Here is a 27020-nt window from a genome sequence, read left to right as displayed (position 1 = left end):
ATTTAATAAAGAAACAGATCGAGACATGCTATTAGTTCCATTATAAATGCAAAATAACTTATCAAGTTATGCATGATGTTACTGTTACTGCAACGTTGGATTAAATAGCCCCAGTGTTTGCAAATATATTTTGAGTGTTTAAGTTGTCAGTTCATCCCTATTGTCGTATTTTGATGAAAGGATTAACGAATGCAAAATCTTTGTCAGAAAGAGTAATCACTTCACTTCAGCCCAGTTGTGGTATAAAACAAAGCTGAATAATCTGGGTTGAGATACAACTCACTGTATTTAAACGGTTAGACAGGAGAAACAAAGAGAACGAAACACATGCAAATTGGGTATAATTGAGCATGTGTTTGGCTCCAAGTATTTTCCGAACACAAAGAAACACCAGAAACACCTCTGGCGACCTATTACAGATACAGGTGACACTGTGATTGCTCCCATGGGAATCTGTAATATCGCATTAGGTCTCCATCAGAACCTAGTCTGGGTTTAAGGAGTAAGCTTGCATCCATCATTAGGCAAAGAGACGCAGGCTGTTGAGGCAGTATCGACTGGTCTTTGTTAAATCATTCATTTATCTTCCCTGCTTATCATCGTAGGCCAGGTGAACTAGCTATCGAATTATGGTGTCTAGGGCTATTAGCTGTAAGAATACTTTATGGTTTGGATTCAAATACTGATGTATACATGGACGTAATGCAAATTAATGGAAATCGTACGTGCAAACAAGGAAAATCAGCATAATCCGATACTTTACAAGCATAATCTGGGTTAAAGATTCCGTTTAATAGCTTGTTTTGACTGTGAGGCAGGACTGTTTTAAAGTGTAGTTATACGCCAGTTTCATCCTTTAACAGGCATATTTTCTTCATAGGAATTAATAAGTGTGACATTTCGCTTGTAAACATGATGCGCGATGCTATCCTGTACTGTGGAGATTTCATTTCTCCTTACTCACTGGCACTTTAATAGATAGGCTCGATGACTTGAGTAATATCGTGGTATCGTACATGTACCACGATGGCGGGAATCGTTGCTTATAACTCCACTCACTTGATTGTGATGGTCCAGTCACGAATGTTGACAGGCCGCCGTCTTGTGGTTGGAATATTAATGTGCCGCTCAAAACAACAACACAGCACCTCGATTATGCCAATGTGTATGAACTACACAGGTATCAGGTGGGTCACAGATGCTACGGATGGAGCAGGACACTTACAAGATTGATCAATCTACAGAGCCATGAAGTCCATTTCACCTCTATTAGTTTGTACGTATGTTGTCGATGCACTTACATGATCAGTGGATGATTGGGTAGCCTGGCGGTTAAAACATTCACTCGTCACACCGCGATGCCTGTGCACAATGTACAATGTATGAATCCTATTTCTGGTTTCCCCGTGATGATATTACTGTAATATTGCTGGAATAGGCGGCAGTTATTGGTTAACATCGAACTACGCAATTGGGATACGGTGACATGCATCGACCAAGTCAGCGAGCCTGACCATCCCATCCCGTTTGTCGCCTCTAACGCCAAAGATGGGTTGCGGAGGATTCATACATTGTACTCATGAGAAGCATCGAAAAAGGGCCTTCGGTGTCACGAGCGAATGTTTTCACCACAAGGCTACCAAATCAGACACTGATCATGTAAGGGTATCGACAACATACGTACAAACTGATACAGCTCCGCAAAAAACAGATAGAGCGTGGAGCTTGCATGACACCATAACGTTGCAAAACAATGACGTCGCAAAGCAGAAGCCTAGGTAACAAGAGAGAAAATTGTAAAGCTTCATACACCTTATTTTGTGGACAGCTTACCGACGTCACAGTTCAGTTTCAATGTTTTACTATACAACCATAAGTCATAGAAATCTTCATCAGAAATTCCTGGTGTTTGCGAAATAGTCGCAATTCAGTAGGCAATGAGGATATGTACAAACAGGTGTCAATGTACAACAATTGAGCTTTTCGAAAAATGCCTTTTCTTATTTCAGTTTCCCACAGTCCAGTGTAAATAGGTTTCCCAGCGTGCCTGCATTGGTCACTTGACACGTTTTTAGGTGCATTCAAGGGTTGGCGATAATGAAACGTTGATTTTTAGCAAGTTGCATATTTTGTGAAAATATTGCAAATTCCTAATTATTCGTAACCAGTCGTAACCAGCTGGTCATGTGAAATAAAACCATCGATTCACAAGTAATTGTACATTTGGAAAAGTGTGGAAACGGTCAGATGTTCATTTGTTTCAGTGTACACATGTACCAACGAAACTAGATTGTGACGTCGGTAAGCTGTCCAGAAAATAAAGTGTATGAAGCTTCACAATTTTATCCCTTGTTACTAAGGCTTCTGCTTTGCAACGTCATTGTTTTGCAACGTTATGGTGTCATGCAAGCTCAACGTATTATCCATTTTGTGCGGATTCGAAAGACTCGTTTGAGCAAAACTCCACCGCCACGAAATGGACTGATTATACTCCCAAGTATTAATAATAATTATATATCTGTTATCTAAACTGTGACGACGGTAAGTCTTTAGCAAATAAGAACAGGTCCACAAAATAGAGAGTACGAAGCTTCACGATTTCTCCCTTTTGTTCCCAAGGCTTCTGCTATGCGACGCCATAGTTTTGGAACGTTATGGTGTCGTGCAGAGCAACGCATTATACTTGGGTTTGGCAAGAGCTAAAATCCATCGCAACTGAATGGACTGATTCTACTCAAAGTTATAATAATAAATATATATCCGTTCTTAATTGCCTGTAGTGGCTCGCTTGACCTCTGACCGCCTCCGTGGTCTAATGGTAGAGCGTCCGCCCGGAGAGCGTCAGGTCCGGGGTTTGTTCCCGGCCGCGTCATACCAAAAGGCGTTAAAAGACTGGCACTCGGCATTATGGGACCAAAACAATTATGAGTCAGTGTAATGTGCCTGAGTGAGGTATTCATGTTAAACTGCGACCTGGTTTCCCAGTGAGCTAGCACTATACAATCATTAGTCTAGACAAGTACATACAGCCACACGCACGCACACACGCAGGCACGCACACACGCTCACTCACACGTGCATGCACATTGCTAAATAAGTGCAACAAGTTTGAACGCGACGTTTATCCCTACTTTACCTCACCTCGTTTGACCTGAACTATCAGTCAATCTTTATTCAAGCACTGAAGAGGCCACATGCCTATAATACATATGACAGAGGTGTTGCACACATTTTTAACTATTACTTACAAATTTGGTTCTATATAATAGTGCGTGGAATATACACGCGGTCAGGTGTGGCGTTATTTATATATCTAGACTGTTTAACAATTGCCGGAATTTCACAATATTTGACTCATTATAGTAGCATAGATGAATATATTATTTTTCTAACAGTTGAGTACAATGGAACGCGGATTCATACAGTTTGCACATCGGTTTTTCGATTCATACCTCAATAAACCGACGAAGATACACAGTCAATCCTTAAATGAGCATTGATTGAATTTTATAAACTTTATGACTGACATTGGTTTCCATCAAGAACACAGATCTGTTCCACAAAGTGATTGTAACGCTACGATGATCGTTAGTCTTTGTTGGAGCTACGATCCTTTGTGGAACTGGGTACAGCAAAACGAACGGAGAGCTTTAGAGCGAAAACTCTCGATACAACGTCGCAATTCAATGCAAATCACACAAAACATTTATTCATAAAACAACAGTCATATAACAAATGAGCTTTGGACGAGTAAATCATGGTGGATGTCTCATATAAACAAAGAATCAACGTTCGCTTGGAATGAATTATTTTGCTTTCCGTTGAAAAAAATGTGAACTTGGTGACATTGTCGTGTTGCAGACACGTGTATCATTTCCTCTGTCTGAGTAAGATCCTGTTACTGAATTTACATTCCTAACCACTACCATCGCCTTGCTAGCGTCTAGTGGTAAAGACTTCATCTGACTTTTTTGTGTAAAATTTGAATGTTGGTAATTTGGTAATGAACGTTGCTTTCAAGCATTGAATAATGAATGTGAGTGTAAAGATGTATATCATTGCTTCAAAAGGTGTAACATGATGTTGTAGGAAAAACTACATCATAAAAAAATTCGCTGTGCAGAGTTGCGTCCCTTGGGCAAGCCATAAACCTGATTTTTGGTTCGAATCCTGCTTCGCTCCGATTATGTTTCTAGGTTTGTCAGCACCATAACCGTGCTCGTTGGTTTCACCGAAGTGATAAACGTCTGAGACCTGCATCACGTCGGGCTTTCCTCCAACACCAAGCAGACACGCCGTGCAGCAAACCCGTAAAGTTGTTCTGTATAAACAAGCGTCAGCTTCCTCTCAATCGCAACTTAATAGAACAGCTGCCCTTTGCCAGCAGTGTGCGAACAAGTCGTAAGTACGACCACCATACCCAGTGCCTGACACAGTCTCCCTTTATCATGAAGATAAAGAAAAGATGATACGAAGTTATGAAGCGTATCATCTCACGTCCTTGTCTTCATCGATCCACAAAGGAGTTGCAGCTGTTTCCCTCCACGATTATCAAAGATCAAAGGCTAAATCGATGGTCTCTAACTCTGAATAATTACACCAGGGCCATGCCAGGGTGGTATGAACCGCTTCCAAAAGTTTTCTTATTACATGTTCCCTAAAAGAACCTATTCCTCAGTTATAAAACCGGTTTTTGCTCTTCATGTATACGTGTTCAGTTGTCCTTGAAGGTTATTTAAGTTTAATAACATTATCGATTTCGATTATTTTCACATTACATTGTCTTGTGAATCACGTAAGAATTGGGGAAAGGTGCATTTCAATACTCAATATTCACCTTTTCATATCAGCTTTTCGATATGCCCAAAATGATTGCAGATGTCCCTGTGGACATAACGTTACGATTGACAAATCCCACGACACGTTACAGGTGTTTATCTGAATAGCTCTGTTTATGCCCTCTTCCATTCATTTGTGTTCGCTTTAGAAATACATACGCGAAATGCAACGATGTTCTCATGAATATTCATTATTGACATGAATAATTATCATCTTTTTATCATTATCATTAAACACCAATTGTTCTTGTTGCTTTCATGAAACAAGCGTAGCCTCTCTTTGCTCGTGACATTAAATGTCATAGTCCCCAATAATAATGATTCACTTTACCGCTTGGTAACAACAAAAATTGTCTTCTATGCCTCCAAAACATAATTACCAACATCTTGAATGCTTTTCATGTTTAGAAGTCGCATTACCTGACCTGTTCGTATCTTTTAACATGGGTAGCATTCCCTCTACCTTCCCATTTTCCAAGATAAACATATGTATTGTTATTATTTCAGTTAGCCATGTTATCTGAGCAACATACTACAGTAGAAAACAATACCAGGGAATATGAAGACACAGTGACGAAACGAGAATGAAAAAGGTTTTTTTCTATACATAGCTTCCTGTTCCCCTTCTGGCAAATCCATCTTCCTTTTATATTGTAAAACGTTGAATTACCATCTTCAGCAACTTTATTTCAAAGGCCATATTTCCGACATGGAGTATAACGGTTTGCCTGGGGGGATCAATGTCAAATGAACTACATTGGACCGCCAGCTGGACAATACGTCACATGTAGCTCTGTCATTTACCGTGTCATCAGGACAAAGTCACTCAGATGATGGGAACATTGTCCCCCAGGGGTGTCGTTATGTGACTTGTAACCTTCTTTACATCATTGGATGCCTGCAACATCCTCTCAAATTTACAGAGACGAGATTGTAATCTCTATCACTATCGTGGAAAGCTTTGGTATTTGACGTGGAACTGTGTCTATGTGTCTTTTGTTTATGACCAGACCCGTGTTTGGTGTGTCCAACGCTACGGTCATAGCGATTTTCTCTGGTTTGTGTAAGATTTTTGTAAATGATTGCTTGGTACCTTTTGACTGAGGCAGAAAATGCTATTATGTTTCTAGTCTCTTGGTTTGGCCTAAAATTACGCAACAACGCCACTCTTTTTTAAGTTGTATCAGTCAACCTCGTATGCATGTCATTTACAATCGTCGTATTCTGGAGAAAAATGTAGTTGTCTTCGGTATCAAAATGCCTTTTTCTAAGCGATTCAGAAACCTTCATTTGAGTGAAGTCTAAAGGCACAATAGGCATCTTGCTTCATGTTCGTAATACCATGACCTTTTCTCCCGGCGTCAGTCAGGCGTTGTACATCGTCCGTCATCCGCCGTGAACTCCTCCTCAGGAATCACAGGACCTATGAATCTTGAACGCGCTCAAGACGTTCGCATCCGATTTTCAACATGGTCTCCATGACAGCGATATTAAAAAGCTGTTTGTGGCCACTATTCTAATGTAATGAAATGTCGTACATTTCTAGTTTGTAGTTGGGTTCAATATATATGTTTTTGTTTTCAATATTTTGTCTGATCAGAAACGCTTTAGGTTCATCATCTTTCGTGAGAATTTAAGTCGTTTTGAAGCTTAAGCAGAGCCACCTGATTTACTTCAGCGATTTGTAACCATGAAAGAATCTTGGATTCACAACAACAGTGAAGGTAGTGGCAACAACAAAGACGAAGCCACAGTCTGTTCCATCGGCTGGAAAGGCGGTGACTTCGACTTTCTAGGAATAAAAAGGTATCCTACTTGAAGACTACCTTCCGAAAGGTCCGATGATTAAAAACAAATATTATGCAATAATAAGCATGATAGTACCAAGGCTAAACAACGCCTTCCCCAACTTGAAGCGAGAACTTTCTGCTATGAATAGCAACCAGCAGTCTATCACAGTTAGGCTCTGAACATTTTAGACTGTTTAACAATTGCCGGAATTGCCGGAATTTCACAATATTTGACTCATTACAGTAGTATAGATGAATATATTATTTTTCTAACAGTTGAGTACAATGGAACGCGGATTCATACAGTTTGCACATCGGTTTTTCGATTCATACCTCAATAAACCGACAAAAATACACAGTCAATGCTTAAATGAGCATTGATTGAATTTTATAAACTTTATACAGCTGGAATATGACTGACATTGGCTTCCATCAAGAACACAGATCTGTTCCACAAAGTGATCGTAACGCTACGATGATCGTTAGTCTTTGTTGGAGCTACGATCCTTTGTGGAACTGGGTACAGCAAAACGAACGGAGAGCTTTAGAACGAAAGCTCTCGATACAACGTCGCAATTCAATGCAAATCACACAAAACATTTATTCATAAAACAACAGCCATATAACAAATGAGCTTTGGACGAGTTAATCATGGTGGATGACTCATATAAACAAAGAATCAACGTTCGCTTGGAATGAATTATTTTGCTGTCCGTTGAAAAAAATGTGAACTTGGTGACATTGTCGTGTTGCAGACACGTGTATCATTTCCTCTGTCTGAGTAAGATCCTGTTACTGAATTTACATTCCTAACCACTACCATCGCCTTGCTAGCGTCTAGTGGTAAAGACTTCATCTGACTTTCGTGTGAAATTTGAATGTTGGTAATTTGGTAATGAACGTTGCTTTCAGGCATTGAATAATGAATGTGAGTGTAAAGATGTATATCATTGCTTCAAAAGGTGTAACGTGATGTTGTAGGAAAAACTACATCATGAAAAAATTCGCTGTGCAGAGTTGCGTCCCTTGGGCAAGCCATAAATCTGATCTTTGGTTCGAATCCTGCTTCGCCCCGATTATGTTTCTAGGTTTGTCAGCACCATACCCGTGCTCGTGGGTTTCACCGAACTGATAAACGTCTGAGAACTGCATCACGTCGGGCTTTCCTACAACACCAAGCAGACACGCCGTGATATAACTGGAATACTGTTAAAAGTGGCGTTAAATCCAACTCACTCACTCACTTTATAAGACGGTGTCTTGTGTGCCCATTCCAATTTTGGTTCATTGATCAGTGCTCTATTATGTAATTTCAGTTCAGTTTTAATGACAGTGTCTATTAAATGCCTTCCGTTGTTGTACGACTCTTTTGCACTTGTACTTCGTAATTGTAATTCTTTCGGAATGAAAACGTAAGATTAAATATAAATCATATTTCGTGTGCAGCAAACCCGTAAAGTTGTTTTGTATAAACAAGCGTCAGCTTCCTCTCAATCCCAACTTAATAGAACAGCTGCCCTTTGCCAGCAGTGTGCGAACAAGTCGTAAGTACGACCACCATACCCAGTGCCTGACACAGTCTCCCTTTATCATGAAGATGAAGAAGATGATACGAAGTTATGAAGCGTATCATCTCACGCCCTTGTCTTCATCGATCCACAAAGGAGTTGCAGCTGTTTCCCTCCACGATTACCAAAGATCAAAGGCTAAATCAATGGTCTTTAGCTCTGAATAATTACACCAGGGCCATGCCAGGGTGGTATGAACCTCTTCCAAAAGTTTTCTTATTACATGTTCCCTAAAAGAACCTATTCCTCAGTTATAAAACCGGTTTTTGCTCTTCATGTATACGTGTTCAGTTGTCCTTGAAGGTTATTTAAGTTTAATAACATTATCGATTGCGATTATTTTCACATTACATTGCCTGTAATGTTGCATAACGTGCTATGCGGTGTTGGAAATAACGTTTCTTGTAGACATGAAACCCATTATAGATGTATTTTCAGATATTATGTTTCGAAAGTTATTAAATATTTCATATGACTGAATCACTGAAAATCGGCGATGACACCAGGCAGCTTTTCTGTCAGGTGTGTTGTCACGCCCGCTGACCTGGTTGATGCATGTTATCGTATCCCAAGTGCGTGGATCTATTCTCATGATGTCAATCACTGGATTGTCTGGTCCAGACTCGATTATTTACAGACCGCTGTCATATAGCTGGAATATTGCTGAGAGCGGCGTTAAACAACAAACAAATCAAATCTGTCAGGTGTAAGAGCATTCACTCAAAAGGAAAATGTGGTGGGCATTAAGGCATTGGTTGCTAGGCAAATGGTTGGTTCATGAAGGACAGCACTGCTCGATACAATCTTAAACATGCTGACATCCTTATTATGACCGAAGTTATTTGTTTTGGGCAAAAGAAATAATTGAGAAACCACATTCCGTGTTCTATCCGATCTGTGCATAGAAATTCAAAATGATTACTTGGCTGGTCACTTGTCTTTGTTCCCTGATGACGTTGGACATTGTGCTCATAATATCAGCCACTGGTTTTCCGGTCCAGACTCACGTCATATAAGTGGAGTAGTGCATTAAACACAATTCTCTCTTTGAGAGAAGACAGACACTTGTAAGCCAGGTCGGTGAGAGTTTAACATGATCAGACAATGAACATAATTTAAACGTGAGAACAGTCGATAATAAAAGAAGGCTCACACGCGTGTCCATGTGTACGTGAGAATGTCAATGGTACAGCTGTAATGTTGCTGAAAGTGGCGTTGCATGCATACATGGTTTTGATACAAATTTAACAAGATTGGTGCCTCAAATAAGCAACGAATCGAGGACATGTCAAGTATGTTATTATCCAACAGACACCCATGTGGACATGGTGCCAATTTTAGGGAATGATGTTTCTTCCTTTGACACTGTTAATGTGAGCAGCGGAGTTCAAGAGGGAACGAGTTCACTTCTTCTATCGCCCCGTGAAGACGCCGGGTTAGAATAGGTCGTCAGCGACCCATACTTGCCGTAAAAGGTGACTATGCTTGTCGTAAAAGGCGACTAACGGGATCGGGTGGTCAGGCTCGCTGACTTGGTTGATGCATGTCATCGATCCCAATTGCGTGGATCGATGCTCATGATGTCAATCACTGGATTGTCTGGTCCAGACTCGATTATTTACAGACCGCTGTCATATAGCTGGAATATTGCTGAGTGCGGCGTTAAACAACAAACCAACCAACCAACCAACCAACTTCTTCTATCATCCAGATTCTAAACAACAGTCAAAGCATTGAAACAAATCTAACGTTGAAAAGGCTGAGCCGGTCTATCAGCTGGCGAGGTGATTGCTTCGGTTTTCTTGGTTTCCAAAGGAATCCTCTTGTGCACTACATGTCTTGACAATTTATGGACAATATCATGTAATATTATTCGTGAGAACATCAAGGCCCAACGGCGTGGAACACTCCCCAAAGGTTGTTCCTGTGAACACGTATGTTGTCGCCATGGCTGCCCGGAATAACTGTGGTTATGTACCCATTGAACATCCTTCGTATTTTCAAATATTGTATGAAAGCCATACAATATAATCCAGTGAACTCTTACAGTTGGAACATCGTGTTTTGTACATAAGAACAGGTAACACATATAACCACTTCAAGAGTTCTACTTTGTGACAGACATATATTGGATGTCTTGGATGCGTTCGGTTCCAAATTCAATTTAGCACGGTTCAATCTACAGGTAACCTTGCTCTACATTGAAAACATAGTATTCTTTTCTCCTAAATGACAGTGTGTAAGCTGTCAGTCCAACCCTATAAAAGGACTAATGGATGCAAAATCTTTGTCAGAAAGAGTAATCACTTCACTTCAGCCCAGTTGTGGTATAAAACAAAGCTGAATAATCTGGGTTAAGATGCAACTCACTGTATTTAAACGGTTAGACGGGAGAAACAAAGAGAAAGAAACACATGCAAATTGGGTATAATTGAGCATGTGTTTGGCTCCAAGTATTTTCCGAACACAAAGAAACACCAGAAACACCTCTGGCGACCTATTGCAGATACAGGTGACACTGTGATTGCTCCCATGGGAATCAGTAATATCGCATTAGGTCTCCATCAGAACCTAGTCTGGGTTTAAGGAGTAAGCTTGCATCCATCATTAGTCAGAGAGACGCAGACTGTTGAGGCAGTATCGACTGGTCTTTGTTAAATCATTCATTTATTTTCCCTGCTTATCACCGTAGGCCAGGTGAACTAGCTATCGAATTGTGATGTCTATGGCTATTAGCTATTAGAATACTTTATGGTTTGGATTCAAATACTGTTTGTACAGAGTCGTAATGCAAATTTATTGAAATCGTACATGCGAACAAGGAAACTCAGCATGATCAGATTCTTCACAAGCATTATCTGTTTTACAGATTATTTTTAATTTGTTGTTTTGACCGTGGGGCACGACTGTTTTAAAGTTAGTTAAAAGCAGTTGTTGCATACTTTTTTTATTAGTAATATGTGTTATATTAAGGCACGCCAGTATCAAACATTAACAGGCACACTTTCTTCATAGGGATTACTAAGTGTGACATGTCGCTTGTCGCTTGTCAACATGAAACACGATGCTATCCCGTACTGTGGAGTTTTCAGTTCTCCTTGCTCACTAGCACTTACTTTAATGGATCGTGTGGTTAGGCTCGGCGACTTGAGTGATATCGTTCCATCGTACATGCAGGAATCGTTGCTCATAATACCACTCACTTGATAGTGTTGGTCCAGACCCGAATGTTCAGCCGTCTTATGGAATATTACTGAGTGCGGTACTAAACAATAAACACGGCCACTCTGTTATACCAATATTCCTAAAGTACTCCGGTATCAGGTGTTTATAAATTGTATATGTCCAGATGCTACCGGCAGTGTAGGACATTTACAGGCTTGGTCAATCTGCAGAGCCATGTAGTCCGTATCAGCTCTAAAAGTTGTATGAAGTTGTCGATACACTTACATGATCAGTGAGGGATTGGGTAGCCTCGTGGTTAAAACGTTCGTTCGTCACACCGAAGGCTTTTGTTCGATTCCTCTCATGAGTAAAATGTGTGAAGCCCATTTCTGGTGCCCCTGTCTTAATACCAATGTAATATTGCTGGAATAGGTGGCTTAAAACCATACTCCCATAATCACAGCTACTGTTTTTTGACTGTGAGTAGATGTTACAAATAATTAACTTCCGGAAAGAGTGATGTCCATACTGTTTTGTTTATTTCACTCAGGAATATTCCAGCTACATGACGGCGGTTTGTAAATAATTTGTAAGTTTGTACCAGAATGCGCAGTGATCGACGCAATTGGGATACGGTTACATGCATTACAAGTCACCAATCCCATTCCGTTGGTCGCCTCTTACGACAAACAAGAGTTGCTGAAGATTAATTCCAACCCGGATTGGCACGGGGACTAATGATGTTTTACTAGACCATCAAAAGTCATGCAAATCAACAGAAATACCTGATGTTTGCGAAATAGGGCAATTCAGTTGGAAATGGGGATGTCCACATAGATATGTTAATGTAAAAAAATAGATGTGTTCGAAAAATGACTTTTCTTATTTCAATTTGCCCAGTTCATTGTAGATATTTTTCCCAACCATTGGCCACTTGACAGGTTATTAGGTGCATTCGAGGATCGCCGATAATGAAACGTTGATTTTCAGAAAATTGCATATTTTTTCTGAAGTCCTCAAGTAACCAGCTGGTCATGTGAAATAAAACCACCGATTCACAAATAATTGTACATTTGGAAAAGTGTGGAAACGGTTGATGTTCAGTTTTTCCAGTGTACACATGTACCAACTAAACTAAATTGTGACGTCGGTAAGCTGTCCACAAAATAAAGTGTATGAAGCTTCACAATGTTCTCCCTTGTTACCTAGGCTTCTGCTTTGCGACGTCATTCTTTTGGAACGTTAATGGTGTTATGCAGCTCAGTGTATTATCAATATCAATGTGCGGATTCGAAAGATTCGTTTGAGCTAAACTCCATCGCCAGGAAATGGACGGAGTCTACTTCCAGGTATGAATAATAATTATATATCTGTTATTTATTGCCTGTTGGCGTGTTTAATTAGTTCCACTCTAAGCTGTTTTTGTTTTTTTGCATGACCTTTATTTAATTTCTTAACCTGCCGTCGTTATATAGCTGAGATATGGTTGACAGTGGCTTTAGCACAAAGTAATTGTAAGTCTATGGTGGAGCCATGATCCCTTTGTGGAACTAGGTACAGCAGAACACAAGTAGTGTTTTCTAGTAGGAAAATCTCAATACTACATCGTAATTAAATGCAAATAACACAAAGTAGTTTTCCATAACTCATGACTCGTATAATAAATGAGCCTTGGACGAGTAAATCATAGTGGATGTCTAAAGGATACTATGAATCAACGTTCGCTTGGTATAAAATACTTTACTGTCCATTTGAAAATGTGAGCTGGATAACATTGTCGTGGTGAAGACTTCATCCGACTTCCATGTGAAACTTGAATCTTTGTAATGTGGTAATAAACATTGCTATCAAGCAGTGAAAAATGAATTTGAGTGTAAACGTGATAATTATTGCTTAAAAGGATATAATGCTTTGAATGGTTTAAATGTTGAGTTGCGTGAAAGATCATTAGATATGGTAATTGAGAAATGTATTTATCTCAGTGAGTTTCCGTGTTGGAATGGATGCCAATTGGTGATACTGTTTGTTGTTATCTTAAGGGAGCTCGGGAACTTGTAATACAAGATGATGACCTATTCTCTTGATATTTAGGAAAATATATAGTTGGCGTGGTTTTTAACCCTGTTATTAGCGTTATCGCAAGACCTTTTATCCAAACGCCCTCTCAAGAGTATACCCAGGGCAACATTAGATAAAACGACTGGAGGAATATAGCGTAATAATATTAGATATGTCATAACTCATTTACAACGGGCGATTGGATTATATGTCTGCAAGTACCACTTAAAGTGCCAATGTTTAGGAATATACAGAATTAAAACAAGAGGGATTCGTGTCCTCGTTTAGCCAGTTCATAGTTCCATTTTCACAATGTATCACGTGATGTCATAGAGAGAACTACATCATGAACACTACAATGACAGCACACACTGTATGAGCACAAACGCCAATATCGCGAATTCCTGCAAGTAGTATATAGCATCCGACCGCGCAGTGCCTACTGAATTATCTTTTTTTTTCTTTTTTTTATCTTTTGAATAATTATGTTTTTCCAATTCTGGATTATCTTCCGTAGTCTTTCACCATACCTTTGGCTTTGTCTTACCTGCATGCATATTGTTTATATATCAGAAATGCACATGATGCATGATATGCCTTTATACTGTCCTTATGTAGAAATCCATATATTGTGTACATGACTTGCCTATATAAAACGGTGTCTTGTGAGTCCATTCCAATTTTGTTTCATTGATCAGCATGCTACTATGAAAATGTCAGTCTTAATGACAGTGTCTTTTAAATGCCTTCAGTTGTTTTCCGACTTTTTTGCACTTGTACTTCCGTAATTGTAATAGTTTCAGAATGAAGACGTAACATTAAATTCTAATCACATTTCGTGTGCAGCAAACCCGTAAAGGTATTCTGTATAAACAATCCCAACTTCAGAGAACAGATGCCCTATGCCAGCAGCGTGCGAAGAAGTCGTAAGTACGAACAACATTCCCCGTGCTGGATACCGCCTCCCTTTATCACGAAGATGAAGAAGATGATACGAAGTTATGAAGCGTATCATCTCACGCCCTTGTCTTCATCGATCCACAAAGGAGTTGCAGCTGTTTTCCTCCACGATTACCTAAGATCAAAGGCAAAGTCGATAGTCTTTAGCTCTGAATAATTACATCAGGGCCATGCCAGGGTGGTATGAACCTCTTCCAAAAGTTTTCTTATTACATGTTCCCTAAAAGACCGTATTCTTCAGTTATAAAACCGGTTATTGCTCTTGATGTATATGTGTACAGTTGTCCTTGGAGGTGATTTATTTCTTTGAACATTATCCATTGCGATTTTATCACATTACAATGTCTTGGGAATCGTGTAGGATTTCATGCTGTGCATTGTTGGTAATAACGTTTCCAGGAAGCATGAAACCCATTTTAGATATATTATCAGATATTATGTTTGAAAGACAATTCCTGTGATATTCATTCCATCCATAGGGTATAGTATTGGAATAATTATGTGTCGCGATAGTAAATTCAAAAGATCAACGCCAGAGAATGAACATTCTCGAATATATGGCGAAACAGACCCCATTGGGCGTAACCGACAAAATAGTGGTGGAATCACTGAAAATCAGCGTTGACACAAGGCAACTTTTCCATCAGGTGCAAGACCATTTACACTAAAAGTAGAATTGGTCGTCTTAAAGTCGTTTGTTGGAAGGTAGTGGGTAGATTCCTAAAGGTCAGCAGTTCACTTAACAATACTGAACCCATTGCTGGTTATTTGCTTCGGGGAGTGACTTGAAGTAAGACATGAACGTATAACGTTTCGCGGATTTTGGTCATACTAGATATTTCTCAGACGGGCGCTATCGGTGGGCCAGGAAATGCTAACCTTTTTATCGAATACATGGTAATCAGTGATGTGTGAGTTTAGTCTGCTGAATTTGTCGCTTCGCATTTCTTGTAGCTTGTTTCTGTATTTCCACGGAGACACGAATATGGATTCCTCTAAGGAATTTCTTTTTTTTAAATCGTGATCTTATAGTTTTTTGAAACTTTTACCAAATGCATTATCACCTGATTAGTAATAACCACTTGAAGGGAGGGGGGAAATCATAAGGGACCTTGTGTAGGTGATGTTGAGCACTGTTCAAATAAATACCGGATTTTCGGTATTCCGCCGTGAGCAAATTAATTCATCTCGTGAGGAGTTATCAAAGTTACCGGTACGCGTTACAGCAGTGCATACATTCACATGCATGTAAAATGTGAATTATGACCATTTATATGATGATGCTTCGAAGGCCATACGTCCGTAGATGTGTGTATTTACATTTTGCAAGGAGAGGAAGGAAAACCATATTTCCACAAGTCAATATTTACACACCGTGTGGAATTGTCCGTTCCAGGCAGATGTAATTAGTCGAATGAAAAACGGTGTGATTTGACGTTATCAAGGGACTTCATTTCAAAACGGAAGAAGTCTTATGAAACACTTGTACAATCCTTAATTGATTCTCATTACAGTTCATTGTCTTCATTGATTACATGCGTGTACGTTACTATTCAAAACAATCATCCCCTCGATCGCAACGCAAGATAATCGCGCCATGTTCGTAACTACCAATCAAAACAAAAATTCTCTCAATGGCGACCGCGCCGCGACGATTTCGCGCCAGGGTCGAGATCAAGGGACGTTTGTTTTGAACAGTACTGAGCTAGTTGTTTCAGTGAATAGTTCCTGCCTAAATTACACTGAGCGCGAATGTTATTAAAATCACCTACATTAAGCCTACTCAGGACGCAACATAAAGGACGCAACGCACATGTCTTCGTTCTTGTACTATATGATCATTAAAATCAACTGATTGTCTGGTTTGTATACATGTCACCCTCGCATGGCAGGAATACTGCTGTGCTTTGTCCGACAACAAACTCAAACTCAAACTCAAACTTGTTGTTATGCAAATTGTGTGAGTGCCGAGTTCTACCGGTAGGGCAGGTCATGCTTACCCTTTTTCACCTTGTGTCGTCACTGATTTAAAATGATCCATTCGTATACATTTCATCGCTGTTTTGACATTTTTGGAATCTGTTTCGTCGGATAATCGAGACTGGTTATTCTCTAGCGTTGACGTTTTATATTTACTGTCGGTGACCTAGTTCATTTGATTTAGTTTGTATTAAAAGGAATGTGTTTATGTTTCAGCAATTTATTCAGAAAACTATTGATTACAGGGCCCGACCTTTACACACCGAAATCTTCTGGCTGAGCTGATATTAACGGATGATTATTGAAATCAAACGCCGTGTCTTTAAGATGAAATATAACATAAATATACGATATTTGTAGAATCAACAGGAGCTGTCGTGCTTTTCATACAATGGTGATTGTGTTTAATGATTATGAACAAAATGACTGGCAGCCTCGTCGACAGTTTAAGCGCTTAAGTCGTAGCGTGTTACCGAAAGTGTCATTGGTGAAGAACACACTTTAAGCTTGTAAGTAGACAATAAGCTTTTATTGTTCTACAAGACAAGATGCTGATGATCACAAGAGTGTATTATTACAGTAGCTGCACATTGGACCTCAAGTCATCTAAAGCACCAGTGAAGGGCGGGGCATACGAGATAATATTTGTACAGAAATGCATAAATCGTTATTATCATAAACTCCACATCCGTTTGATCTCATAACTCGGTTCCGTTTGCAGATACTCAAGTATATATGTTAAGGCGTACTACAAACTGAATGGTCTCGGCGCGTGCTACCACAACAGCATCAATGTAGAATGTATCTCACAAGCATATCGACCATCGAGAACACATGCCATCCATTATGCATGAAATAACGTTTTATATGAACACATTATTACTAGAAATATAAACATAATTTCATCCATGTGTTACATGCCATACGTTCTGGCATGTATCATGTTGTAGGATAAATATGATAAATATCTCTTTTGTTCTTAACCATTGTAAGAGGAAGTGAACATTACGACTCTCTACTTTGGTATGTGAAACACTATGTTTATTTACAATTGCAGATAGTTGAACCCAAGCGTGATAAATGTCCTTTCTCAATGATGAAAACATGAATAGACATGGGACACATTTCAAGATTCGTCATCCATTCACTTTATTCACACTCCCAATGGACATGTGTCTGTTTTGTGTATTTCTGTCAAAAATTTACAAAGTTGTCAAAATCAGTTTTCTAATTTTTGGTTTACGACACATTTGTTGAATAATTTGTTCCCAACTATTTTCTTCACAGGGGTCATGTTGTTGGCTTCTGAATTACTTCATAGCTCATTTGTTTCAAGTTCAGATGTAGACACTACGCGAGAACCGTTGCTATTCGGACGGCGCACAAACAAATGGTATCGACAACCATAGGATGACATTTGTCGAAATATCCATGATCATTGGAATGAATATGAAAATATTATGTACTATCTTATATATAGATTTATCCAAATTCTTAGTCCATGAAATGTCCAGCATCGTAAACACTCCCAGCTCTTGATTGCTCTTTCACTGTCGATGACGTCATTCATTTGAAGATTTATTTCACTTTTCGGAGATTTGTTCTTCCAAAAATAGATTTGTCACATGATCTCCAAGGAGAGAAATCTCTTTTATTCATTGGATCTCTCGAACAGTTCGTTGTTGCCAACAAAACCATCATCTACGAAAAAGAAATAAAGCGAGACATTAGTCACTTTGTGTATACATATGTTTTTTTTATCATAGGTGGTATCAATACTATTTATATAAACATCTAAATACCATTAGTACGTCCTATGTATTTCAGAGAGTTGATACCGCCTATATATGGAATGTTTGTATGTGTATTAAATGATGTCCCTTCAGTATACATGTATTTAGTGGGAAGAGTCTTTAACTCGAAGTCGTAGAAATCATCGAGTTATCATTCAGGATCATTGCGTTGCATTGTCTACATAACCAACTAACGGAATTGTGTTTAAACAGTATTGGCAGCAAACGTTTATATTTAGCCGACCCCCCGATATTTTGATGTTTCCTCCACTTAACACCTACGCCAATCGATGTTGCGCCACGTCGGGTTTTACACCCAAGCCCATAATTCGTGATATAACTGAAAGTTTGATAACAGACATTTGAGATTAAGAGTGAAATAACTCACCATCGACATCAACGAATTTGCGTATCAAGGCTTCTGCTAATGTTGGGTTGTTCGAGACCAGGTTTGCCAAATCTTCTACCGACAACAAATGTCTGAAAGAAATAATCAACACATCACTGGTCCACACTTGTCGATGACACAAATACAGTAAACTCTGGATACATTGAACTGAAAGTATATCTCGAATTAACTTGTCATGTCCCAAGTTCGTTGTTCACTTGAAATACTAAAATACTCAACATTATCAGGGATAAGAGTTATTATTATATTCAGATAAATGAAACATTATCAACTTAGAAATAAATAAAATAGCATTAAAAATATAAAAAAATGCACGTACATATACAATATACGTAAATCACATTTGGAAATACTTTGTTGTCCAACTGCACGATTCCAACTATATCATAATCATGTATTTCTGAATCACTCATACATAGCAATGATACCAGGTTATCGTGACAGATGGGGGGCACCCGTCAAGCACACACGCAAGGGCAAGTCAAGTGTTTGTCTAGAAAAATCATGGTACAAGTCAAAATAGGTAGTGGCATCGGACCTCATTTTGGCAACTGATGTTACAAAATGGAAATATCATCCACATAACTACCACAAAGCTTCTTGAAAGCTTTACTATGAAATGGTAATCTTGATCAAACAACTTTTGAGCAAGAGTCGTACCGCACTTTTTGGAACCTTTTTCAGAATGGGCATGCTCAACTGTACATCAAAAGTTGAGAAATAGAGACATGAAAAGTTGGAGCTGCTGTAATACCACTTGACAAAAGGGAGAGATGAAGTCATCCCTCTTGTCATGCAGACATTTGTCACCCTGAATCACGTAGAGATGACTACATTAATATGAAGGGTGCGTTTATTTAGTGTAATACCAGAGTGTCATTAGCAAACGAGATAAAATGTCAGCATAAAAATGAAGAAAGCAAATACTTTGCTTAATTAAACTGTAATGCTTATTGGTTACATGTGTCTTTGACTTTCAGATAATACCATTTAGGTATTTTCAGTGTTGTTATTGTTATCAAAAGAAATTAAGAAAAAGATAAACGATGATTTCTGTTTTAAGTTAGCATTAACCTTTGTAAAAAGATGATGGTATTTAATTACATCTTCGGGTATGATCATTTTAAAACAAAATAGTGTAATAACAAACATTTAATGTTTCATTTGAAAGGTTAGCACAAAGTAAGGAAGGTATTTTTTCCCAAATGATATGTTCTGGAGCGTGTAAATTAGTTTCTTCGCATTCGTTAATATGTCAAGGACTGACGTTCAAACGATAAAATACATTACAATTCTTTACATGCATTTAGAAATTTGCCTTAATCAGTACAAGTAGCTGAGGATAACAACTTCTAAAAGGTTACACATTTCAGGGCTCCGTGTTGCTCCTTCATTGGGTAATACATATGAATGAAGCCAGTTATAATTGGACAAATATAAGTGAAACCAGTCGTGACAAGATAGAAGTTATAAAATGAAGATGGAATACGTGGACATGGTAGTTGTTATAGGCAAGTGGGTACATGGCAAAGTGTCGTTTATACAATAGAATGATAAGTAGATTAAAAATTAAATGGGACATGCAACAACTGCACCAATGCCCTCGTCTGTGCCATTCATCTGATGAAGGGGCAAGACGTCGCTCTGAAACGTCGTGTATGTACAATAAAGAAGTTGTTATTCATAACATCTCTTGCCTTTTTTTGTACAATAAACACCCATAGTGATGTATACGTGTCTGGGATACACACACATTGTAAACCACAACAATTATATCCACAAATACCTAAAGTTATTCAACACATCTGCTTTAAGAAAAATGTGGTTCAAAGCTATTTCGCAAGAATAAATAGGTAACCACTCTAGCCATAGGCAAGGTGATATTAACTCTGTGTTCCATCCTACATTCAACCAATCTAGATGGTATGGTATGGTATGGTATGGTATGATATGGTATGGCCTTCGCTTCGCTAAAAGATCTAAGGAGCCGACTGTACTTTATCCTGCGAGTTACGTCTAAATGGGCTGATGTCGAACCGAACGTGGTCTATGTTTATGTGCTAGCTCGGCCCAACGATGCACTAGTTGCATGTTTCGAGTCACGCAAATTATTCTAAAAACTGAAATTTAAAAATCCTTGTCATTATTGAACGGGTTTATGCAGACTGAGATCTAGTCTCTGAAATAAACACATTTGACAGATATTTAAAATTATAGTTTCAAAAATATAATAAAAAGAAGCCCAGAGACTTTTCAGTTTCAGATACTCCAGTCATCTAGACTTGCCAATCATTATAGACTTGCATGGGCTGTATCGGATATACATCATGATGTATTTGTTTCAGGGTCTGTATGACAGACAAGGGTTTATGGATAACCATACACTGGACGGATAGGGATATGGAAATATGATAATTTCAATGATAAACTACCCATTTTAGCGGTGCTGTTTTGTGTTTCAAATGTAAATATGTCTCTCAACGTAATGGTACATGCAATGACGTTGAACAGTCAGTCAGTTCGAGGATTTACAATTTACGGCACGTTTAGTACAGATTTGATTTGGAACCTCCTATAAAACGCGTGATTAGTTTTATAAATACGTTATCTACGAAAAGTAATACCGATTGCTCTACCCCTATGGTTAGTGTTATAAAGTATAGTTTTGCCCTGAACTATTATAACGTCAACGCCTCCTCGCACTTCGACTATAATAGTTCAGGGCAAAAACTATACTTTATGACACTACACATGGGGGTAGAGCAACCGTTATTATAGCCCAGCCCAGCCCAGCCCAGCCCAGCCCAGCCCAGCCCAGCCCAGCCCAGCCCAGCCCAGCCCAGCCCAGCACATTTACGAAACAAGAACTATAGCACAATACATATCTGAAATACAGAACACCAACTTCATATTGGCACACACGAGAAAGCTTTGCCTTTACAAAAGTTATAAATGAATTTGAATCCATGAAATCCCTGACATGGCTCATACACGCACGCTGAATCGCTGTTGGACTTGCTTACAGTGCTTACGAAATAACAAGTTACAAGCTGCCTATTCAGCCAGCGTGGACCCAATGTGCGATTACAAACGATGCCTACCTCCGATTAACGTTAATGATTCCTTATTCCACACAAACAATGGCACAAATGGCAGCAATCTTGTCCATGACCGCAAATGATATCGACGCCACACCCTCATTCCAATGTTCATAAACAGAGTATGACATTAGTATAGACACTATGCACCTTGAAGAAAATCCCCAGACGTGAAGAAATAAGAGCAGCCCTGACACTTAGACATCTGACATGTTGTTTAAAGAAACAAAAATAAATGCTCAGTTTTATTATAACCCCGTCAAATTTTTAAGACACGTTTGAGTTCATTTAGTTTCATGTATGAAACCGTACGTGTTACTTGCCCGAGGGCTGATAGGAAATATCTAGAACAAGTCTTGACGTAAATCAATCTTGTTCTACAGGGAATCATTTAACTAAGTGCAGGACTGTTCCTCTGTAAAGTATACTCATTTAACAAGGGAGCGTCCATTAGATAAGGACTTTTCAATTGCCGTCAGCACATAATGGCCAGTTATAAACGTGACCTTTGCAGGCTTAGTATTTGCGCGGAGAAAAAGCGCATATTCAGCAATCAGCTGTTGATGAATGTGTAAATTGCTTAGCACACCTCCCGTATTACTTTGATGAATGACTCAGGGTTGCTAGCCCACTTGTCGAAGCCCTGGGCTCATGGAATGGTAAATTGACCCTTTTCTTACTACGGTAGGAGCCCCTAACAATTCTAAAGATCTGATTGATGTTCCAATACTCGTCAAAATTCAGTCTTTCCTACGAAAACTACATTCATTTCTGTTGGGGTGAAATTCCTCACTTGACGTGTATTAGATTACTGCCTAGGGTTTTCTACTTCCCAATTAAACTGCCACCCAATTTAAATCGGAAACTTGCTAAACGGGAGAGTTGGCAATGACTTAATCCCTTTACATGAACAGACAAAACATCAACGACCCATCCTATTCTGAAAATGTGCAACCCGTGACAACATGCAACTCAATGCATTTACGGAAGGGAAAAATATGGGTTGTTTTAGCGACGTTTGTGACGTCAGGGTGTCATAAAAGGGTTGTAAATTTTCCTTGATGGGGTTACATATGTTCATTTTACGGAAAATCAATGTAAGGTTTGCCAAAGTGTGCCGCCCGATTTGCCTTCAAATGTAGCGTACGTAGCAATGACGGCTTATTTACAATGAGAAAGACTATGAGAAAAGAGAGAAGCTAATATGGATCCTGGTAGTATCGAAGCGTGCGATCACAACGATTGATCGCCATCGTTCTTAGTTTTACACTTCTGAAACTATACCGTTGTAGCTGATGACGCTGTACTGTTACATGTCCTTAATTACAGCAACATCCAATAATGTAATCGATAGAATACAAAAGTTGCGGCAGGGTGGCCAAAAAGAAAAGGTATACGTGGTAGTTCGTGTTTTTTTAGGGCTGAATTTCTTGGAGTGAAATGTAATCTTCCTCAACACTGACAGGGATATTGCCACGTTCCTGTAATCTCGTCCTTTGGAAATGTAAACAAGTGAACATGCGGAGAAGTGAAATTTGACAATTCTCACATCTTCCCTCGTCGAAATTGCTAACATGCGAGAATTATAAAGTCGGGTAAGTCTGCTTTTAAGACCAAGATTCATTGCCGAATACCAGGAATGTATGATAGGCACGTGTGTTGTGACCAACAGTATGTCCAATGCAATTCCCTATTATGATGGGCGCCATATGTTCCTCTGCTTTTTTCAGGTGAAAAATTCACTTGCCCTGTGGGGGGTGTTTGTAAGGGGGTACAGGTAGAGCAGGATACGCTCACCTTTCGGGACTTCATGGGACCATCATTATTTCATAGTGATTCACACATACTCATGATATAGTTTCAATCGTACAATCCGAGATTTCGTTTGATATTTCAACAGGATTCCAGATATATCACGACGTGTCAGTTTGACGTGAGAGGGAATGAAATAAAAGCGACAAAACCATTTCCATAAACATAATAAAAAGGGGACAAATTTACATATTCACAAGAAGTCTCTGCCAAAATCAAGGTCGATTGTACGATTCCGACAATACCATGAGCATAGGTTTATGGCGGCAGTCATCCTCCTTGTCCTTCGTCTTGTGGATAGCGATGAAGGTCAAGTTAGACGTTTACCACTTTATTCACTATATGAAATACCCAGAGGTATGCATGCCTCCGATACGGTCTTGATAAGGTGGTTATACATTGCAATATATTTATAACATAACAAGAGTAGGAAAATATTGTAGCAGCATATATAGTGTACAATTATATAAACTCAATGCGGTCGCCAAAACGAATATTGATTGTATTAAAATGCATCATAGTGATGAATTGATAGCATGATTAAACGAATCTAAATGTAAATAACGTGCATCAATAAAAATGAAATGTTAGATTACTTCTAGAGGGGAAGTAATACATAAAAGAATGTTTGCTGTAATTTCACGTCAAATACTGAATTCATTGACTATAACGCGCATGAAATGATTTAAACAATATATAGCAAGAGAGCTTCCATTAAAACTACTTGAATGGTTTTCCAAGACTTCATGCGAGGCTGTAAAGGTAATTATAATCTATTTGTCTCTGTTGGTATATGAAAAGACACAAACTGGTTTGCAGAAACTTTAGTGGTTAAAGCGCTTATGTAACGCCGAGAAACCGGGTTCTACTCTCACATCGGTTCAATCCATTCCTGGGAAATTCTTTCATCTGCGTAAAACTCGCTCAGTCACTTTCTGATATAATTTACTTTGGGAAAAAGTCAGTGTAGTACGTTTCACTTCGCATCGTTACGTCAATGCACTTTATAAGGAAAAATAAGGTGGTAAACTCACTGACTAAAAGATACAAAGAAGACATGCAAGGGCTACTTCTTGCAACCACGTGAATCGGAAAGAAGTAGCTCTCTGAAACGTCGGGAAAAGCAAGGAAGTTGGTATTCAAACATTCCACTACTTCATGTTTTACAACGAAAGTTTTCAAAAGATACAAATGGCGTAACTTACTCAAAGAATCATTAGGTACACACAAGCGTTTGCGTAGGTAGTTTAGAAACACTGGTTAAATGTGGCATGCTATTGATATACTAGTACATTACTAGCGAAGTTTCATTTTCAGATAAACTTGCAGCAACGCATGAAATTGTTCAAAATAATTTTCTAATGTCTAATAATAATTGAGTTTACAACAGTAGCACATGACTTCGAAGTGTTGTGAATAACAGTGTTCATGGACTCGATCCGTTCTGTTATATAGTAGGGTTGATATGGTAATAAATTTATCCCCAGTGTTTCTGGTCCAGCATAGGTCCAAAGCTCCCCATGATTGTCATGAGAGACGGCTAAACCAAGGATCAGCAGGTCACTGTGGCTGACCTACCCTGTGTGGATCGCTGATCATGGTGATATCCAGTGGTTTGCTTGAACAGTCTCGGCCATTTACGTTCCTCTGTATTACAGTTGGAATATTGCGGTAAACTCAGTCGCTGACCCAGATTGACATTTGTCACTTATCATGGTGACCAACGACATAGTTACATCTTCGAAAGTTCTGGACATTTTGCAAACATGAAAGCAAGTGGCGTCTGAAGTTAACTGGGAAGACAATATTGAAATGCTTTACTTCTGCATAGATAACATCAATGTGAAATTTCGGCATATGACATTTTTGCAAGAAGAGGGCATCCTTATGGGTACCAATTGTGCCTCTTGCTGATATATGTGCGTAAGAGTCAACGTTATTCGGCATTGTCAAACCACGGTCAATTTGGTCAATAACTGTAACTAAGCTTCAGGCGTATCGATGATCTGATATCGTTCAATAATGGTTAAATAGCCAATACTCTTCCCCCGATTGACCCATCTGAGCTAGATAAAAAGGGGACCAGTGAAAACGCCTCATCTGTTTTATATTTATATCTATGCATAAAGATTCAGAGTGACAAAACATCCAGAAGACCCTAGAACAAGAAGGATGACTGCAACCAGCGTTTGTTTTCAGGTGAACAGTTGACTTGTACATGCATGTGTTTGTGACGTGGCCACCGGCGAGACAGCGAGACATACGCTCACCTTTTCGCAAACACCTCTCATCACAATTTAATAGGGATTCATAAACCCATGCTTATCATACGGAATCGTACAATGGACTTTGGTATGATTATGGAAAGGGTTTTGTCGCTCTTATTTGCAGTTCACGACAATTTCCATATCAGAAACACCTACTTTGAATCTGTGCTAAAACTGTTTTCCCATGATGAGTATGTTCTCTTGCCATATCCGTGTGCCACTCTGTCTGCTGAGTTGGCTCGGAACCCTCTTTTCTGCCTGCTGTGGGTGTTGTGAGGAAGGGAGGCGACAACGGCTACCAGCAGCAATCCTAGCATTAATAACGTTGTTCTCATCATTGTGGAAAATCTGAAACAAAGACGTGATTACTTTGAAGGGTGTACATGCTATTGGTTTAAATGAGTATGGTGCACGGTGTGTTGATCCTTCGATGAAGGGCTAAAACGTAACTAAACGACCTCATTACTTTAGTCCTAAGAACAAGTAACGAAACACAAATATACTGTACATGTTCATATATCGATGTCACAAGTTGGGGTTGTGTAACTGTTAACTTTATCTTACTGTCACCTGTTCATGGGCCCAGGCTCTTTACGGCATAGACGTCATAGACGTTGCTAGAAATGCCTTATGTGAAACTTGACAATGCTTCTTTATAATTGTGTTAATCGTTAACTGCAATTTTGATATACAATATGAAATTTGAGTTCACCCGCAAAAAGTGACTTAAATCGCTATTGCCAAGCCTTCCATATGATTAAGCGTAGTCTATGTCTACGACTCATCGAATAACAGGTCAGTAACACCAAGGCGAGCGCATGTCACTTTCAAGTGGGAAGAAAGCCCAAGGTGATGCAGTTCGTAGGCGTATACGATGTTGGTGAATCCTATAAGCGTTAGGGTGCTGTTCAGGCAAGGGTTAGAAGTGAGTGAGTTGGGTTAAATGCCGCTTTTAACAGTATTACAGTTATATATATGTCAGCTTAACGTGGGAGCAAAGCCCGAAAGGTTTCAAACGTTTACCACTTCGGTGAAGCCCACGAGCACGGGTATGGTGCTGACAAACCTAGAAACATAATCGGGGCGAACCAGGATTCGACCCCACAATCATAGGTTTCTGGCGTGCCCAAGGGACGCAACTCTGTACAGCGAATCACGGCGCCTTAGACTACTGGGCCACCCGTGCCCCTGGGTTAGAAGTGAAAAACTGATAATGTACTTTATTCTCCATATAACTACAGTATCTGTTTAAGCGAGGTGCAGACTCTGTGACCATCGCGTC

The 27020-nt window shown here is 39.2% G+C and overlaps 1 protein-coding gene across 2 annotated transcripts in view; it reads right to left on the bottom strand.

Moving 5' to 3' along the window:
- Positions 1–16919: 16919 nt before the first annotated feature.
- The window catches only part of LOC139463466 (allatotropins-like), a 66495-nt gene continuing 56394 nt past the window's right edge, over positions 16920–27020 (bottom strand). Inside the window, exons 2-4 of one of the 2 annotated variants that reach the window (XM_071244737.1) lie at positions 25895–26086; positions 18541–18632; positions 16920–18060 (exon numbers count right to left, since the gene is read on the bottom strand). In XM_071244737.1, the coding sequence (XP_071100838.1) occupies positions 18011–18060; positions 18541–18632; positions 25895–26076 (324 nt within the window). In that variant the 5' untranslated portion in view covers positions 26077–26086 and the 3' untranslated portion in view covers positions 16920–18010. The remainder of the gene's footprint in view (positions 18061–18540; positions 18633–25894; positions 26087–27020) is intronic. The other variant, XM_071244736.1, reaches the window with a different exon arrangement.

This window comes from Haliotis cracherodii, unplaced genomic scaffold (genome assembly GCF_022045235.1).
Source record: "Haliotis cracherodii isolate W230 unplaced genomic scaffold, xgHalCrac1.p SCAF_16, whole genome shotgun sequence".
Taxonomy (NCBI): domain Eukaryota; kingdom Metazoa; phylum Mollusca; class Gastropoda; order Lepetellida; family Haliotidae; genus Haliotis; species Haliotis cracherodii.
Note: the sequence above shows the minus strand (reverse complement) of the source record. Positions and strands in the feature narration are given on the sequence as shown.